The 17,929-nt window shown below is 45.2% G+C and overlaps 2 protein-coding genes across 3 annotated transcripts; one reads left to right on the top strand and one right to left on the bottom strand.

Moving 5' to 3' along the window:
- Positions 1-1,830: 1,830 nt before the first annotated feature.
- On the top strand, positions 1,831-12,393 carry WDR55 (WD repeat domain 55). Of its 2 annotated transcripts, none has more exons than XM_083748662.1 (9): positions 1,831-1,893; positions 4,685-4,833; positions 6,503-6,603; positions 7,380-7,467; positions 9,739-9,918; positions 10,218-10,317; positions 10,704-10,873; positions 11,237-11,550; positions 11,591-12,393. In XM_083748662.1, the coding sequence occupies exons 1-9, from the start codon at positions 1,876-1,878 to the stop codon at positions 11,602-11,604; spliced, it is 1,134 nt and encodes a 377-aa protein (XP_083604788.1). In that variant the 5' UTR covers positions 1,831-1,875; the 3' UTR covers positions 11,605-12,393. The 2 variants fall into 2 exon arrangements, with proteins under 2 accessions (XP_083604788.1, XP_083604789.1); XM_083748663.1 differs by having other exon boundaries at positions 11,237-11,564; positions 11,604-12,393.
- Positions 12,295-17,540, bottom strand: DND1 (DND microRNA-mediated repression inhibitor 1). Its single transcript, XM_083748676.1, has 5 exons — positions 17,224-17,540; positions 16,216-16,345; positions 15,038-15,499; positions 13,907-14,317; positions 12,295-13,182 (listed from the first exon to the last, which is right to left on the bottom strand). Exons 1-5 carry the CDS (start codon positions 17,236-17,238, stop codon positions 13,166-13,168), a joined length of 1,035 nt encoding a protein of 344 aa, XP_083604802.1. The 5' UTR covers positions 17,239-17,540; the 3' UTR covers positions 12,295-13,165.
- Positions 17,541-17,929: the final 389 nt, after the last annotated feature.

The raw sequence follows: 17,929 nt of genomic DNA, 5'->3' as shown, positions 1-17,929 counted from the left end.
ATCTAATGTATATGCAGCCAAATGAGATGTACCATGAAGTGTCATGAAACGCTGGGTGGGAAGTCAAATAGATTTATTGTACAGGAAGACGAACAGAATCCATTCCAGAAGTCTGTTTGACTTCCAAAACATTTGGAAACCAAAGCATGGCTTCTGATTGGCTGCAGGACGCTTCTGCAGCCAACTGGAAGCTGTGGTAGCCCTGCCGGACATTCGGGTTCCAAAAAAAGTTCGGAAACCGGAACAATCACTTCTGGGTTTGCAGCGTTTAGAAGCCAAAACCAAAGCGTTTGGGATCCAAGGTACGACTGTATATAGTATGGAAAAGAAAATAACTGAAAAATTTAAAAAACATGAAAGGTTTTTTTTTAAAAAAAAAGTCAATTGAGCACAAGGCTTCTTTGCACTGTACAACTTAGTGCTGGATTTCCCTGGGTGGGTGAGCTTTGGAGGGAGCTATTTCACATTACGTTTGTTTGCATAGTATGGCATCACTTGCACTTTGCCCTTCATCAATGATATGTTTTTGGTGGTATACTGAACCAGCCCTCAAGTGATGGGGAGCAGCATTGCAACAGCATTTTAAAGCAGCTTTTAACCACCGTCCAAACTACATACCTTTTTGATATTTTTTTTTACAAAAGGGGTTTTCTGGGTGGGGTGCAAGAGATGCCTGCATAGTTAATCATAAAAGCAGTGAGGCTTCAGAAGGGAGTGATTAGCTCAATGCTGGCAGCAACAAAAAGCCTATAGTTGCCCCTGCCACTGTTTCATCTGGAAGACTGGATAATGATGATTGTATTCACTATGGTGTTGCTATACGGGTGTATTGCATTACAGTGTTGCTGTAAACCTCTCTTTCTGCTTCAATTCTACCTCAAACATGCATTACGTAGCATGCTCAATCTCTGAGCTGCTCTAGTGCACAATGCTCTTCCACCATTTGTTTGTTTGTTGTGGGGGAGGAAGGGAAAGGGGAATTGTTAGCCGCTTTGAGACTCCTTAGGGAAGTGATAAAGCAGGATATCAAATCCAAACTCCTCTTCTTCACTGATACCAGAGAAATAATATGGATGGATTGCATTGACATTTTTTCATGGACATGACCATTTCAAAAAGTTTAAAAATTCAACACCTGGTGCTCTTTTTCTGGGGCGATGCAGGGGTACGCATACCCCTAAACATTTTGTGAATCCTTGTACTTTTGTCCATTTACTGTATTTATTTTTCCTGATCTGAACTATAAAATGGTGATTTTCTTGAGTCAAAATGGGAGTACCTACCCCTGAAGATAAATATTTTTTAGAAAAAATGCACTGTCAACATCACTTCATAGCATTTACACATTGCCTTCCACCATCAGCAACCAGAATCTTTCACACAACTGGGTCAGAAAGAGCATTATTTGGGCAACACTTTACTACTATTTATAATTTCTGAGCAAATTAAATTCCTTGGAGGTTTTTAAGCAGAGGTTAGATGTCCATCTGTCACGGATGCTTTAGCTGAGTTTCCTGCATTGCAGGGGGCTGGACCCTGGGGAATCCCTTCCAATTCTATAATTCTATGACCATAAATTCAATCCAATCAACATCAGTCAGTAAACGCAGTAACTGCGGAAAAACGAGATTTCTTATGGACAGTTCGCACAATAATAAGTCGAAACCCAGTTTTCACGAATCCGGCTACCAACCTTCCAAACAAAACTGGCATTACACAAGGAATCAAATTGCCGCCTCCCGCTTTTAGGCGTTGAACTCTCCTCCTCTAATCGGATCTGCGAGCCCGGGAGGGAAATCCCTCCTCCGCGCCTTCCTCTCCGCCGCGCCAGCATTTCCGGGCGCATCTGCCGGAGCAAGACGCGCGTGCGTAAAAATGGCTGCGCCCGAGCAGGTGAGTGCCGCTTCTGAGCGCCTCTGGCCAACTAAGCGGAGACCCCTCCGCCTTTGCCAGAACAAGACCCCGGTGCCCACCGGGGGCCAGGGGTGGCTGCCCGCCCGCCCGCCCTGCGGAGGCTTGCCCGAGCGGCGGCTGCCTTTTCCCGACCCCAGAAGAGGCTCCGGGAGCCTCGCGTGCTGCTGGAGAAATGCGCCCCCAAAGAGGGAGAAAGGCGGGGTTGCCTCCGTGGCCTCTCGAGCCGCCGCTTTATTTATTTATTTTTGCACTTACCGGTAATTTATTTATTATTAATGTTGCAATACATATATGAAATCTTTACATGTTGATACATATACGTTATTTTCGTAAATTCACATTTTCACATTTCATTATGTACCAACATTTATCCATTTCTTATTTCTTGCCCTGTGGCTTCCCTCCACCCGTGGGTGACTTCCTTGTTATTATTTTGTAACTTTATTATTGAGATTGTAATTTTGTATCTTAATAATTAAACATTCAATCTTATACATCTGCTTAGTTTAGCTTAACTTTGTTGGAGCATCTTTTGGTCATGTATTCTTCTACACATTTCCATTCCTGTTTGAGATTTTGATTAGATTGCATTCTAATTGTTGCTGTCATTTCTGCTAATTCAATCATTTCAAAAAAAAATTTTTGCCAATCTTTCAATGTTGGTACTTTAAAGGGAAGTCGCACACCTTGGTGGCGTGGGCTGAATCTGCAATGTAAAAGGTTCCCTGAGTTTCTTTTGGTGCCATGTGGATTGCAGCATGCGAGACTTATATCATCATCATCATATTTTATTTATACCCCGCCCTTCCCGGTTCAAAAAACCAGGCTCAGGGTGGCTAACAACAAATTTAAAACAATTGTAAAAGAAACATAAAACACAGTATAAAAACATGAATAACAATAAAATTCAAAGTTCAGAAATCAATTTAGGGGAAATCCATCTAATAAGCATTAGTCACCAGGGCTAGCTGGCTGAATTAGTCCTACTTGGGCCAGCGAGGAGGTCAGGGGAGAATTAGCTGTGGGGTCTCAGAGCCGGTAATCTTCATAAAAGGGGAGGGGGAGGGAAGAGAAGGGAAATAAAAGATCAGGCTGAATTCAAATTAAAGGTCAGGCGGAATAGCTCTGTCTTACAGGGCTGATGGAAGGAGGTTAAATCCTGAATTACTCTAGTCTCATGGGACAGAGCATTCCACCAGGTTGGAGCCATCACTGAGGAGGCCCTGGCCCTGGTGGAGGATAATCTGACTTCCTTAGGGCCCGGGACCTCTAAGCTATGGTTATTCATGGACCTTAAGGTCCTCTGCAGGGCAGACCAGGAGAGGCGGTCCCGTAAATATTTGTCTTGGAAGAGACAACACTTCATGCTAGGTAATTGTATTAAAAGTGTTCAATAAAAGTTTGTAATTTAAAAGAGAGAGGGTTTTTGCCCCCTAGCTGGTAACTCCCCCCCCCTTTTTTAAGGCGTCGGACAGCATATCAATACAGGACAGTACGTATCCCATACCGCCCCCTCCCTTCCTGCCTCGCAGAATGCAGAATACACACATACACCAATTACAACGTTTAAGCACTGCAGGAGCAGAACTGGGGGCAAGAGTGTTAGGTTCTGTGATGCTTCCCATAGTCAGCTTTGCTAACTATGCAGTGAGATGACTCACCAGCTTAATGTGAGAGGCATCGCAGAGGAGAGGTCGGCATCAGTTGGTCAGATGAGAATGTGGTGCACAAGAGAAATCTGGCTTTTAAAAAATGCTTCGCAGGGTCAAGCCAGTGACGTTAGTGTTACTTGTCCAAATGTCCCATCTCTGGATGTTTGGATTTGAGACCCCATTTAATACTGTGGCTGTGGCATTCAGCGTTTTGTGTGACCTTGATCTAAACTAGAGCAGGAGCCTGGGATGTTTCCATTAGTGAATGGATAACAAGGTTCATGAATGTATGCCACAGATCAGGAAAGGTACTGCCAGTGCAGTTAAAGAGCAGAGTAGAGAAAGCTGTTTTCCTTAAGGAAACAGAAATCCTCTGCTTGAGGAGAAGAAAAAAGGAACTTTAGCCAAAGAAAATGCAAGCAGACAATAAGGGATTTTTAGAAAAATAATTGAAGGAGCATGTTGCTGAAAATAAAGATCATCAACAACAAAAATATTTGAATACATTATATGCAGGAAACAGGTAAGGGGGTGGTTGGAAATTTGGATAAGGAAGTCTCTAAATACCCGTTGCTGAAAACTGCGAGGAAGGAGGGTGCAGTTGTGCTCAGGTCCTGTAGGGATCTAGTTGACCACTCTAAAAACAGGGCTAGACAGGTGTTTGGACTGATCCAGTAGGACTTTTCCTATGCCCTTACGTTCTTACTAGGTGGCTGTGCTGATTCAGACATGTATGGCAATCAGCTATTGCTGTATAATTCATGATTGGCATGGACTGAACAACTCTAGCCAGACTCCAAAGGAAAGCACAAAGCAAAGGTAGTTGTTTTGGCCCATTATAAAAATTCCATAATCCATAGTATAGCAATTTTGGTTGACCTAATAAAGGTGTTTGCCTACTATATATTTTGGAATTGCACAAAAAAAACAAAAAAATCATAAAGTTCTCTGTTGATACATCAAGACCCATCAGTGGTTGGTGAAGACCAGGCATGTCTAAACCAGTTCTGAATAGATCGACCAATATATAACATAGTGCCTATGATGGTGACCTCAGAAAGATTAGGGTTGTAGGGCCTCTGAAGAGTTCTGATTCCTCCCTTTTATTCCCCACCAAGGCATATTCAAGTGAGGAGGAAACAGAACCTGAGCCTAGACCTCGAGACACCCCTGAAGACATTTCCCTTGAGGCAGCAGCAAACACCATCGCTTTCCACCCTTGTCGGGATGTCCTAGCTGCTGGAGACGTGGATGGTGATGTCTATTTGTGAGTACAGCTTCTTTGAGAAAAGTACTGATGGCGTAACTGGGTGAGCCCTTAGGGGGTGATGTAAGAATGAAACCCAAAGAGTGCTCCCCCTTCCCATATCAGTAGTCCAGCAACATAGAGGACTTACATTGTCGGTTTGCACTATAGGGAAAACCTATCATGACCTAGTTGTCTGATGAATGAGAATCTCCTGCGTAAGAGAGTTTGGTGATGGAGCTGTTCTAGAGCCTTTTTCTACCCAACACCCCAGTTGCTGGCAGAAAATACATTCTGCAGGCAGATGAAGGTATGCCCAGAAAGCCTTGCAAATATTAATAATATTCCACTTGCAAGTTTTTGGTTCCTTCATCTGATCATATCAAGGAGTCAGTTTGAGGGCTCATAAGCAGGGCATGAAGGCAACAGCTTTCATGGCTGCAGAACTGGGGAGTTTCATGACACAATCCTACAGAGATCTAGCTTGCCCTTCCTTTCAAAAATAAAATAAAATAAAAAGGTTGTCTAGAGTAACTAGTGGGGTGCCACAGGGTTCTGTCTTGGGCCCGGTCTTATTCAACATCTTTATCAACGACTTGGATGTTGGACTCAAGGGCATCCTGATCAAATTTGCAGATGACACCAAACTGGGAGGGGTGGCTAACTCCCCAGAGGACAGGATCACACTTCAAAACGACCTTGACAGATTAGAGAACTGGGCCAAAACAAACAAGATGAATTTTAACAGGGAGAAATGTAAAGTATTGCACTTGGGCAAAAAAAATGAGAGGCACAAATACAAGATGGGTGACACCTGGCTTGAGAGCAGTACATGTGAGAAGGATCTAGGAGTCTTGGTTGACCACAAACTTGACATGAGCCAACAGTGTGACGCGGCAGCTAAAAAAGCCAATGCAATTCTGGGCTGCATCAATAGGAGTATAGCATCTAGATTAAGGGAAGTAATAGTGCCATTGTATTCTGCTCTGGTCAGACCTCACCTGGAGTACTGTGTCCAGTTCTGGGCACCACAGTTCAAGAAGGACACTGACAAACTGGAACGTGTCCAGAGGAGGGCAACCAAAATGGTCAAAGGCCTGGAAACGATGCCTTATGAGGAACGGCTAAGGGAGCTGGGCATGTTTAGCCTGGAGAAGAGGAGGTTAAGGGGTGATATGATTGCCATGTTCAAATATATAAAAGGATGTCACATAGAGGAGGGAGAAAGGTTGTTTTCTGCTGCTCCAGAGAAGCGGACATGGAGCAATGGATCCAAACTACAAGAAAGAAGATTCCACCTAAACATTAGGAAGAACTTCCTGACAGTAAGAGCTGTTGGACAGTGGAATTTGCTGCCAAGGAGTGTGGTGGAGTCTCCTTCTTTGGAGGTCTTTATGCAGAGGCTTGACAACCATATGTCAGGAGTGCTCTGATGGTGTTTCCTGCTTGGCAGGGGGTTGGACTCGATGGCCCTTGTGGTCTCTTCCAATTCTATGATTCTATGATCAATTTTTGTTGTGTACCATATCTTAGACTGAAATCCCCTTTTCTTCTTCCTCTTCTTCATTGAAATTCCCTTTCAACTCTTCTGCCAATCTTCCTTCAGTACAATTTTCATCTTTAGGTATAATTTTTCCAGTTGCTTTCAAGAGGTTCTTTGATTATCCCTTCACCTTTTTCAATATTTCAGATATTCATATTCCTGTTTGGAAGGTGGGAACAAGGAGCTTTGGTCTTCAGGACATCATTTAAAATCCTGCCGGGAAGTGTCCTTTTCCCATGATGGACAAAGTGAGTGCTTCCCTCTTTGGGGCTCGTTTATTTCATGGTTCCTAATTATGCTATGCCTTGGAGACTCCTTCACTAGAACAATGAGCTTCTTCTGCTTATCAGAAGGGGTGTTAAGGCTGCAATCCCATGCATACCTTTGTGGGATTAAGCCCCCTTGAATAGAATAGGATTTCTGAGTAAACCTGTATAAGTCTGTTTGAATCCCAGTAGGAGAAAAAGCTTAGAGTAAACTTTTTAAAAATGCATTATGGCATTTTACTAGATATTTATGTTGATCCCAAAATAGCAAGCAAGTATGCTGGCTGTTGATCACAATAACAGGCAATGCAATTTCATGCTGGAGAACATTACATACAGTGCTTTTTTTCTTAAAAAATGTTTAGGGGTACTCTCATTTTCCTACTCATATAGAAATACTGACCTTCAATGAGGCCAATCTTAGATTCACAAAATGTTTAGGGATATGCGTACCCCTGCATCCCTCCAGAAAAAAAGCACTGAATGTATATGTTAACAGATTCTTGAAGAATTATCTGTATGTCATTATTTGCAGATGAACATTTATCTTCAATAAACTTCTGAATAATGCTGGGACAATGTCCTTTGAATATTTCTGGAAAGTCTAAACCAATAAACAGGACTGCTTTTATGTGGTGTAGCTGCTCATGGATTTCGATGTGAAGTTCTGGCTATTCTGTTTCAGAAGAGTGTCAGCAAATATTCCCTTAAATTGCTGCGTATATCCAGTGATCTGTGTGTTCCTCTCCATTTTCTAGAGCTCTTTACGGTGTCCAAAGATAAATCCATTCATATTCTAAGTGTGGAGGAAGGTCGTCTCGTGACCAGGTTCTCCAAGGCTCACAAGTAAGCATTGGGGACTCCTTGATGGTTTGCTTTTATAGGAGTGCGCTTACTCCTTTTCCTCCAAGGAGCTCAAGGTGGTGTGCCTGGTTCGCCCCCTTCTCATTTAATCCCCACAGCAACCCTGGGAGACAGATTAGGCTGGGAGGACATGATTTGCGTATGAAAATAAATTCACCGTCCAGTCACGCTTCCTCTAAGTCTTCTCTGCTAGGAAGCTCTGACCTGGTAGGATTGCAGAGTAATACAGCGGTCCTGAGTCCATGTGAGAAAGGGACAAATCAAGTCCAAAAGACAGATCGGTTCTTATCTCTAGAAGCGTTTGTTTACAAGCCATAAATCAGTCTCTTCCATCAGAGTTTTCCTGCATTCTCCCTGCTTCCAAAAGCACACAGACACAGCCTGTCTGTTTAGCTGTGTCTCTCAGCGTCTCTCGGTAGAACTGAAAGTAACTCTCACAGACAAAGCCTGTGACCTAAGGCCCTGCTTCCGGCCCCTCCCAGATGCAGGGCACCACGGAGTTTTAACCCTGTCTGTTCCAAACTCCACACATGACTGGCCCTAGGTCACCCACAGAGTTTCAAGCCCTAGTGAGGATTTGAATCTTGGTCTCACTTCCTAGTTCTTCCATCAAGCCAGCAGGAAATCCGCTTCCACTTCCAGTAGCCAGCAGGATATCTGCAAACCTTCCTTGCAGTCCTGTGGATGCTTGCAAAGGGTTGCTACACCTGCATCATTGCAAGCAGTCAGCCTCCTGGCATCAGCAACCACCCTGCAGCCTTCATGGCATGTCATTTGCTGGGTGGTTGTGACCTATTAAGCCCTACACAGCTTAGGTTCAGGTTATCTGATAGACCATATTCCATCATACAAAGCCCGGGCTCTGAGATCTTTGGTGGGGGGTTAGGGTTAGGGCATGCTTGGTGGGGACACAGGAGAAGGCCTTCTTGGTGGCTGCTCCCAGATTCTGGAACACTCTCCCTGGAGAAGCTGGACTGGCTCACTCCTCCTTGTCTCTCCAGTGGCTGGTGAACACCTTCCAAAAGGCTTTGGGGAACTGACAGTTTTTAAGGAAGGGGCTGGTGCCATGTGTGTATGGTTATAATATATATATACACACACACACACACAGAGAGAGAGAGAGAGAGAGAGAGAGAGAGAATGTGTGTGTGTGTGTTTGTGTGTGTGTGTGTGTGTATACAGTGTGTGTGTGTGTGTATTTATGTGTGTGTATGTATGTATATATATATTTTACACAGCCAGTGTGGGGCAGTGGTTAAGAGCGGTAGTCTTGTAATCTGGTGAACCGGGTTTGATTCCCCGCTCCTCCACATGCAGCTGCTGGGTGACCTTGGGCCAGTCACACTTCTCTGAAGTCTCTAAGCCCCACTCACCTCACAGAGTGTTTGTTGTGGGGGAGGAAGGGAAAGGAGAATGTTAGCCGCTTTGAGACTCCTTAGGTGGTAAAGCGGGATATCAAATCCAAACACTTCCTCTTCTCTTCTATATAGTATATACACACTATAACCTTTCACCACCACTTTAGGGGGCAAAGCAGGGCCAGAGATGGAGTGACCTGGGGAGAGTTCTGAGGGCCAAACCAAGAAGCCATAAGGCAGCGGTTCTCAACCTGTGGGTCCCCAGATGCTCTTCTACTACAAGTCCCATCATCCCTGAACTCTGGCCTTGCTAGCTAGGGGTGATGGGAGTTGTAGTTCAACAACATCCAGGGACCCACAGGTTGCCTTAAGGGCTGCCTTTTGGCCCTGGGCCAGGTTCCCCACCCTTGCTTTAAACCCTGCCTGTACCTCTATTGTTATTCCCTTGTACACTTCATTCAGGGTGAGGAGGGAATACTGGGAGCTGGAAGTCGGAGAGCGTGGACCCCTTGAAGTTAATGACTGACGGGTTCACTAGTTTCATCTGCAGTTGGGCCCTCATCATGGTTGACTACAACCCATGATTAGGGCCCAAGTGCAGATGAAGTAAGTCTTGACATCTTTCAGGGAGGGAAAATGAATTTTCTCTTGCTCGTGTGGCTCCCATAATAGGAGTGTGCGGAGAAAGAATTATCTTTGTTCATAGGATCAGATGATCCTCTCTATCACGCCCCTCATCCTGCCCTTTAGCGCAGTTCCAGTTTGCTTGCCTTCTTCGTGGTCTCTCCGTGGGGCTGTTGAGACCTTGCAGAGGGTAACAACTCTGGGAGGGAATAAGGCACTTGTGTAATATAGTAGCGTGGATTCTGCTGCTACAACTCTGGAATTTCCACAGTTCTGCTCTGAACAGTCTGCTGGTGATAGATGAGCACTTGTTTGCCACAGGAGATGACCGTGGGGAAGTGAAAGTGTGGGATCTGCGCAAAGGCACCTCCGTTATGGAAATGAAGCAGCAGGAGGAGTATATCAGTGACATGGCGGTCGATGGGAACAAGAAACTGCTGCTCACCACCAGGTATTCCTGAATTCTCCAGTTTAAACAAAGGGATTAGTGGGCTTGATTTATTCTCCCTCGGTGGTGGAGACGCTTTGACTTCAGTGGGAGGCTAAGAGCTGTTACAAGTCTGTCTCCCTCTCTCTCACACACGCAGTTCTTTTCCAAGGGCCACTGAAATGGATACCTTTGAGATCCTGAAATGTACAGATGCTTCTAGGGGGGAGAACACCAAACTAACTTGGAGCCGCAAGTGATTATGCTGCCTTGGATGCTCCCGATAAGTAAATGATCACTGTGTTCCATTCTGTTTCTTGCAGCGGAGACGGAACTATGGGAGTCTTCAACATCAGGAGAAGGCGCTTCGAGCTGCTCTCAGAGCCTCAGAATGGAGACCTGTCAGCCATCGCCCTGATGAAGGTTAGTGGCCCCTGAGGAGCCGCTGCTGCAGAACTGATAGGGACTGATAAGCTGAACATTTCTGGGAGCAGGGACTTAAAAACATGTTCTTGCCCCCAAAAGTACGCATTGATGGGCAGCATAATATTCCTATTTCATTGCCATTTGCTTTAGACCAAGACAGAAAAAGGCCTTTGGATGGGTATGTCTTATGGTTTTTAGCTGATGGTGAGGGGCAGGGCTTGCCAGCACCTCTCAGGTGGGCACCATTGCCATTCTAAGAGAATGAGGGAGGTGTCCATGGTGAGTTCCAGCCCCCCTTTTTCTAGGAAAATAGTACTGGTGAGGGGAATCATGACAGTGCTTTTTTAGGGTTAAACAGTATGTATTTCTTGTTTGCTGCTCAGAGAGGAAAGAAAGTGGCCTGTGGCTCCAGCGAGGGAACCATTTACCTCTTCAACTGGGATGGTTTTGGTGCTACTAGTGATCGGTTTGCACTGAAGGCGGAGTCCATTGACTGCATGGTTCCTGTAACAGAGAGCATTGTGTGCACAGGCTGCACTGATGGAGTCATCAGGTGAGAGGCCATTGGGTTGTTTGTCAACCTGGGAACCACAGGCTTAGGGCAATATACAAATTACAGTGCACATCTCTAGAGGATTGTTGTTAAGATTTGCATTCCCCCCCCCCTTTTAAGCTTCATTCTTGCCCTGATTGTGGTTGGTTTATACAGCTTTGTATAGTCTGTTATGGTAGCATCTAATTGTTTTGCAATAATTATATTCCATAAAGCAATTAAACCGTTAAAAGGAATTTCGAGCCCTAGAAAGATTCCTTTCCCAACCCCCACCGGAGCATCTTCAAATGCAGGTAGAATTAATTTCAGGTGCTGTTATGGAGCTGGCTTTTTTCTTAATCGGGCTTTTTCCTGTTGTTTCAGGGCTGTGAACATCTTGCCCAATCGGGTGATTGGCAGTGTTGGGCAACATGTTGGGGAGCCTATTGAGCAGCTAGCCAAATGCCATACTGGCCCATTTCTGGCCAGCTGCGCCCATGACCAGAAGGTGAAGTTCTGGGACATCTCTTCGCTTAACTCAGTCATTGTGGACGATTACAGAAAGAAAAAGAAGAAAAGCGGGCAGCTGAAGTCTTTGAGTCTCAAGGCATTTGGTACCGGAGAGGATTTCTTTGCAGGCTTGAGAGAGGAGGCAGCAGAGCCAAAGGATGAAGACTCCAGTGGCACGGAAACGGATAGTGACTAAAATATGTGCACGGATGAGATGTGAGCAGCTAGTGACTAAAATATGAGCAGCACTCTCCCCTGAAGGGACCTCTAGTTATAAGACTGTTTGAAACTCTCATGTTTTTGCAGAGATTTGGCTGAAGAAACAGCAGAATATTAGGCAAAGGTGTGGGAGCCTAATGAAATCCGTACTGCTCCTGCAATCCAGTGAAACATATATGTGTTTCCACAGCAAAGTCATGAGAAAAGCATGGCCTGGCTGCTACAAAAGGGGAAGGTGTAGATCTCAAGTTACCCAGGACAAAGCCTGTGCTTTCTGTTGGAAGAGGAGTATCTCATGGAATGAAGAGGCTAGAAAATAGGATTAATACTAGTGAGGAGGGATGCTGTTGGCTCTATATGTGTGTACTGGTTTAACTACTACTTTCAAAAGAGGGTGGCCAGACACAAAAAGGGGATAGGGCTCCTGTACTTTGAATACAGGAAGAGGAATCTGAAACACACATGTCACCACAGAAAATGTTGGCCTTTGGCTGATTGACCCCCAATGCCCTTTTTAATGTGCTGTGGGAAGGGGGATTATTGGTTTGCTGTCTTTATTATGTATTTTATGGATTTTATATTGTAAACCACCTACGGAACTATGGATGAATGGCAGCATACAAATTTAATTATTTTATAAAATAAACAAAACCCAGCTTAAATATCATCTTATCAGATTTCAAATGCTTCACACAAGGAGATTGCAACACTTATTTCTTTCAAAACAATTTTAATATTCAAGTGCCTATGTTTCCAATGTTACATATTCATTCACTATTTTTGATGAACATTAAAAAGTCAGAGAATTTTAAGGGACTCTGCCTGATCCTTTCCCTAAAATCTTCATACATCCCATTTGTTATTCACTGGGAACTTTTTCTAGTGTTAAAAAGGCACCTGGTGTTCTGCTATTAAGAGGCACATGAAGGAATTCAGGGAACACCCTCCTGAATCCCCAGGAAGACATCCGTAAAGGTGGGTTTCTTCCTTAAAGCAAAAGGCTGGATTGTAGAGCAGCACACAAGGAACTTGTTACATACCAGCCTTGTGCATGAAAAATTGTCCAATGCCCCTCGCCTAAAGCTACAAAACCAATTCAAACTGTCACAAACAAGTGAGAAAGCTCTCCAAACTCTTAAATAAATACAAAGAAGAATAAAGTTTTCTATGTGTAAACAAAGAAGATAAGCAGCCCTAAATCTTGGTGTTGAAAGGTGCAGGAGTCATTCCTATACTTTTACACAGTAATTCTTATGCTTGAGGGGCAGAAATAAAGTTGCAAATGCGAGATATGCCCCCAGCTTAAGATTGCCTGCTGAGAAATACGCATGCATTATTTCCCCAAACTGAAAAGGATACTCAAATAACTAACCAAAAACAATTTAAGTACAGAGATCTGCATGGACAACCTTTTTAAACCTAACATGACTCCAAAAGCAACAATGCTTTCCGCCAAAAAAAACAAAACAAAAAAACACCCCAATATGTCAGGCACACTTTCTTTCCCCATGGATTTTATCCAAGCTGGTTTTAGTGGGCAAGGACAGGACACACAGACCTCTCCCGAACTTGAAGACTGTTCTCTTACACCATTGGGCATCCTGTTGGAAAGAGAAATAGGTTAGGCTTTAGGGTTGCCAACATACAGAAAAGCAGTCAACACACTCAAAACAGGGAACAACCAGGAAGGAAGGCACCTATTCTGCAAACATACAAGGCAGGAAAACTCCTTTTTTGAAGTGCTTGGAGGCTGAAAAGGCCTGGCACTGGCCTCCACTTGTCTCACCCTCTATCCTTATTGTTATCTCTGTCTCTTAGGAAGAGATTCCCCAGAGGCATTCTCTCTCCAAGCAGCCTAGCCTGGAAAGTTGAAAGAATTTGTAGTGCAAGGGAACTCCGGCCAGGTTCCAATGATATCTAGGGCACCCACAGGCACTGTGTTGCAGTCTCAAGCAAGTGAACCAAAGTTTTCTACCTCCAGCTTTAACTTACCCCTCTCAGCCCTGTGCTCTTCTATATACAATGCTGCCACCATTCATTAGCTTCAATCTCTCAGTGCTGCAAGTTTCATATACTATCACTTTGTGCCGGGTGAACAGAATAGGCATCCTTCTTCAACAAAAGATTTACTGCTTAAAGAGCTGCTAATTTAGGTAGGTTCTATCTCCTTATGTCAATTTTATAACAGTTAAAAGCCCCATGACTGAGCTGAAGATTTCACCTGCCTTGCCATTTGAGAGGCCTGAAGGCATCCTAGTGTCTCTTTGCTGCCTTCAGCAAATCCGAAGCACTGCTTCCAAGATGATGTTGTGCAAGGACACTTACCCAGAGCTTTGAGTAGCTGCAGTGCCACTGCATTCTTGGCCTTCTCATGGGCCTCCAAGCCAGAACATTCTGGCTTGATCCAGATAAACCCACTGAAAGGTGATGGATATTTAGGTATCACCACTTGATACCAGAACTGTAACCATCCTTCATGATTCTTTTGCATACATTTTGTAAGAAATACAGGGAGCCCCAGATGCCGTTCCTTGCATTGCAAATTCAGGTAGTCCAGCACACTGCCCACTGCGGGTTGCACAGGCCCAGAAGGTGCTTTGTAGGGGACATCTCTGTGGGGAAAATTGGATGGTGGAATCTCTGGAAAGCCCTGAACGGAGGCACTGTGGAGTTCCTGTTTTGTATTTGGTTTTAGCCAATCCACTTCAATGTCATCTCCACAGAGGCACAAACTACCTGCAGAACAGAAGAAACCATTTAAAATTTGATTCAAATATAGGCCTCTCCTCACAGTATTCCACCTGCAATTTACAGCAACGCAGGAAAAAATAAAAGTAGTCTACATATGAAAGAGACAGCTTAAAAATATATATTTATACGAATTGCATTGCTTGCATAATTTGAGTTTGTATGTATGCACTAGTGATAGCTCCAAAGTTCTCATCTACATTAGTTCTCATAGTGGTTAATATTGTCACTGAAATTTCCACGAAGGTGAAATTGACAGGTAACTAGGTGACGAGTGCCACTTAATAATAATACTTTTATTATTTATACCCCTCCCAGCCACTCTGGGCGGCTTCCAGAAAAATATATTTTTTAAATAAAAAAGCCAAACATTAAAAACTTCCTGATATATGGATGCCTTCAGATGTCTTCTAAAAGTTGTGTAAGTTCTTTACCTCCTTGACATCTGAAGGGAGGGCATTCCACAGGGAGGGTGCCACTGCCATGAAGGCCCTCTGCCTGGTTCCCTGAAATTTCACTTCCTGCAGTAAGGGAACTGCCAGAAGACCCTCGGAACTGAACCTCAGTGTCTGGGCTGAATGATGGTGGTGGAGTTTGGCCCCTGTACTTGAGTGGTGGATACAATGAAGAGCCAGCTGCAGCCCATGCTCCCAGCCTCTATTGCCTATCGGGTACATGAGACTTTACTGCTATATTTATGAGACAAACCTTCCACAAGCGCTTTCCTGGCGATTGCAGCAGCCTGGTGGGAGCTGTATTTCACCTCTGCCAACTGCCTCTCCCTTCTAAAAGGGCTTGGGTGCAAGGAAACACTCAGGACTCCGGCAGTAAGTTCCTGCAGCATTGGAAGAAGGTGTCCCTCTCTGACAGAGAGAGACAAACCATCAATGGAGAGCTCGCACTTGTCAGTACTTTTGCAGACCAAAATGGGGTGGCCGGCCTGGATTTCAAAGGCGTTGAGCACGGCAATAGCATCCTGGGCACTGCGTCTGTTTGCGTATTTCGCATAGGCAAAGCCACGGTTGAGCCCGCTGAACGTCATCATGAGACGAAATTCATACAGCCTCCCAACACTCTGGAAGAGAGGAATTAGTTTATCCTCATATATATCCTGTGGAATCTTCCCTATGAAAATCTCAGAGCCAGGTGGTGGAACACTGCCAGTCCAACCTGCGGAAAAAGAAAAAGAAGATGCATAATTGACTTGTCTTTTTAAAAAAATGTTCCATACAAGGAAAACAGAGCTCAGCAGTCGTACAGAAAAGAAAAATATGTATCTGAAGAAGTGTGCATGCACACGAAAGCTCATACCAAGAACTAACTTAGTTGGTCTTTAAAGTGCTACTGGAAGGATTTTTTTTTGTTTTGAGAAAAGAAAAATAGCAGCTGATGGTTGTCATTTTAGATTTCCAAGAAAGGAATCAATTTAAATTGTCTCTCCATAAGGATCAATGAGTTGATGGAGGGTGAAAATAATGCTTGATTGTATTAAAGTAAATAAAAGGATTCCATGTCCTAACCGTCTTGTATCTTATACCAGCTTCATCCCCATACAAGATTCTACAGCAAAGGAAAAGACTTCAGGCAGTAGCATACGTGAATGCAGTCCTTTAGTTTTTAGCATATTTTTTTTTTACAATTCTGTATAATAAGCAAGTAAAATAGAAAGACTTCATGGAACTTCTATGGGCTTGGGCATTAGCAGGGAAATCCAGGCTCCTCTCACCCACTTTGGGGGGACAACAGCTTGAGAGATTTCCAGCAACCGGTAATGACAACTGAAAGGTTTCAATTGCCTCCAAGCAGCTGAAGTACATACAAGTATTTCCAAAAGTGATCCCTGGGTCACAGATCTGTGTATCCCAGGCGGATAATCTTCCACTTACCTGGTGGGGGGCCACCGTATTTCCTCTGGCCATTGATCTGTACCAGTTTGATTCCCGTCTCTTCCACCCAAGCCAGAAGGGCAGTTTTTTTAGCCTGGTTTACTTCTTCGCTCCACGCAGGAGAAGACATCTACAAACACAACATGGAATCAGGGGGGGCCTTGGGGTAATCTTTCATAATTTGGCACCCCCAAGCGTATATTCTCCATAATGGATCTTCTCGATCCAGATCCCCTGATGGCACTAAGGGAGGCCCATCCTCAGGCCCTTCCAAAAGCAGCAGCCCAGGAACGACGAAGCTTTTGCTCAGCAGCCCCAAGAAGTAGAGCGTTTGTTTCTGGAGCACCGGGGGAACATTCAAGGCACTTCGGAGTCACGACGACCCCAGCGCTGCACTAACAAGCCGCTTGCACTTCGGCAACGGGGCTTCGCTTTGGGGGGGGGGGGAGTGCAACTAACCCGGCCGGCTTCGGCCATTGAAGAAGGGAAGGGAATGCTCCGAGCCCGGAGCGCAGAAGTTGAGATTTTGAAGCAGCAAAAGCCTAATCGAGTTTTTCTTTTTTGGGGGGTGGGAGGTGGGGAAACCGGACCAGTACCTCAGTAATCAATCGTGGCCAAGAGCGGTCTCGCAAAGACACGTGTCAGTCGCGAAACACTGCGCACCCCTTATTTCAGAAACCAAGAACCTGTTCCCAACTCCTTCGGCGCATTTTTGGGGAGGGGGGGAGCCCCTTTGCGCGAGAGGACCTCGTGCCGCGCAGCCGCCTCCCCCCGCATAACATTGAACTTGCATTGCGAGGGAGGGAAGAAGCGACGGCGGCGCTCCAAAGTCAGCCCGCCTTTAAGCGCCACGAGATTTTCTCCCAGGTAAGAAGAGCATCCGCAGGTCCGTGTTTGCGCCAGGCGAGCTCCCCGCCCGCCCAAGAACTAGATTTGGTTCAGACTCCCCCCCCCCCCCAATTTCTCTTCCCTCTACTGGAAAAAGCTAAGAGGCTTCAGTCTACCAACCTGCGCGCCATCCATAACGCCCTTCTCGGCCAACACCTTCCCAGCCACACCCTCCTCGCTGGCGGGGGCGGCCGCTCCTTTTCTAGCCCGGGGGTTGCGCCCCCGCCCACTTTCCTCTGCTGATTGGTAGATTAACAACCCGCCCCCGGGGCGGGGGTCCTTCCTGGTCAGCGGGATCCCTTGCGCGCGCGGCAGGAGCCCGCCGTTCTCTTCGCTTCGACCCGGAGATCGTTCCCACCACTTTCCAATCCTCTGATTAGCTAGCCCAGACCATTCACACGTGACGCAGCCAAGTAGTAGCGGATTGGGGCCATAAGTGCGCCTTGCATAGCGCCGGCGGCCTGCTAAGTTTAGCCGCCAGGAGGTTTTTTTTAGCCTTGGGTTTTTTTTTCAGAAATAAAGACGCACAGGACCACATTTTAAAAATATTCTGAGCTGCTGGTGGGCTATTTATGTTGCTAACGCGGCAAATTGGGAGGGTTTCTTTTGTTGGTGGTGGCAAAGGTTGAAACGTTAACTTCTTCCCTCCCATATAATACAGAAATTCAACAGGTGACTATTTTCTAGGGAGAAAAATTTGACCAATGTCTCACCCTTCCCTGTGGCACAGCCTGCCACCATTGTTGTGCTGACCAGAGAGAGAACTCCTTTGAAGGAGGGACTCATTCCGCATGCAATCCACTATGCGTGAAAGACACCTTCACCC

This window comes from Podarcis gaigeae, assembly GCF_964106915.1.
Source record: "Podarcis gaigeae genome assembly, chromosome: 7".
NCBI classification, from domain to species: Eukaryota; Metazoa; Chordata; class Lepidosauria; order Squamata; family Lacertidae; genus Podarcis; species Podarcis gaigeae.
This window is presented reverse-complemented; position numbering and strand designations above follow the sequence as displayed.

Bases quoted from the DNA above. Each gene is read 5' to 3' on its own strand.
- WDR55 (XM_083748662.1), top strand. The intron at 7,468-9,738 runs GTAAGCATTGGG...GAATTTCCACAG, and splicing joins AGGTTCTCCAAGGCTCACAA to TTCTGCTCTGAACAGTCTGC. The intron at 9,919-10,217 runs GTATTCCTGAAT...TGTTTCTTGCAG, and splicing joins AAACTGCTGCTCACCACCAG to CGGAGACGGAACTATGGGAG.
- DND1 (XM_083748676.1), bottom strand. The intron at 15,500-16,215 runs GTAAGTGGAAGA...CTTTTTCCGCAG, and splicing joins ATACGGTGGCCCCCCACCAG to GTTGGACTGGCAGTGTTCCA. The intron at 14,318-15,037 runs GTTTGTCTCATA...TCTGTTCTGCAG, and splicing joins CAGGAAAGCGCTTGTGGAAG to GTAGTTTGTGCCTCTGTGGA.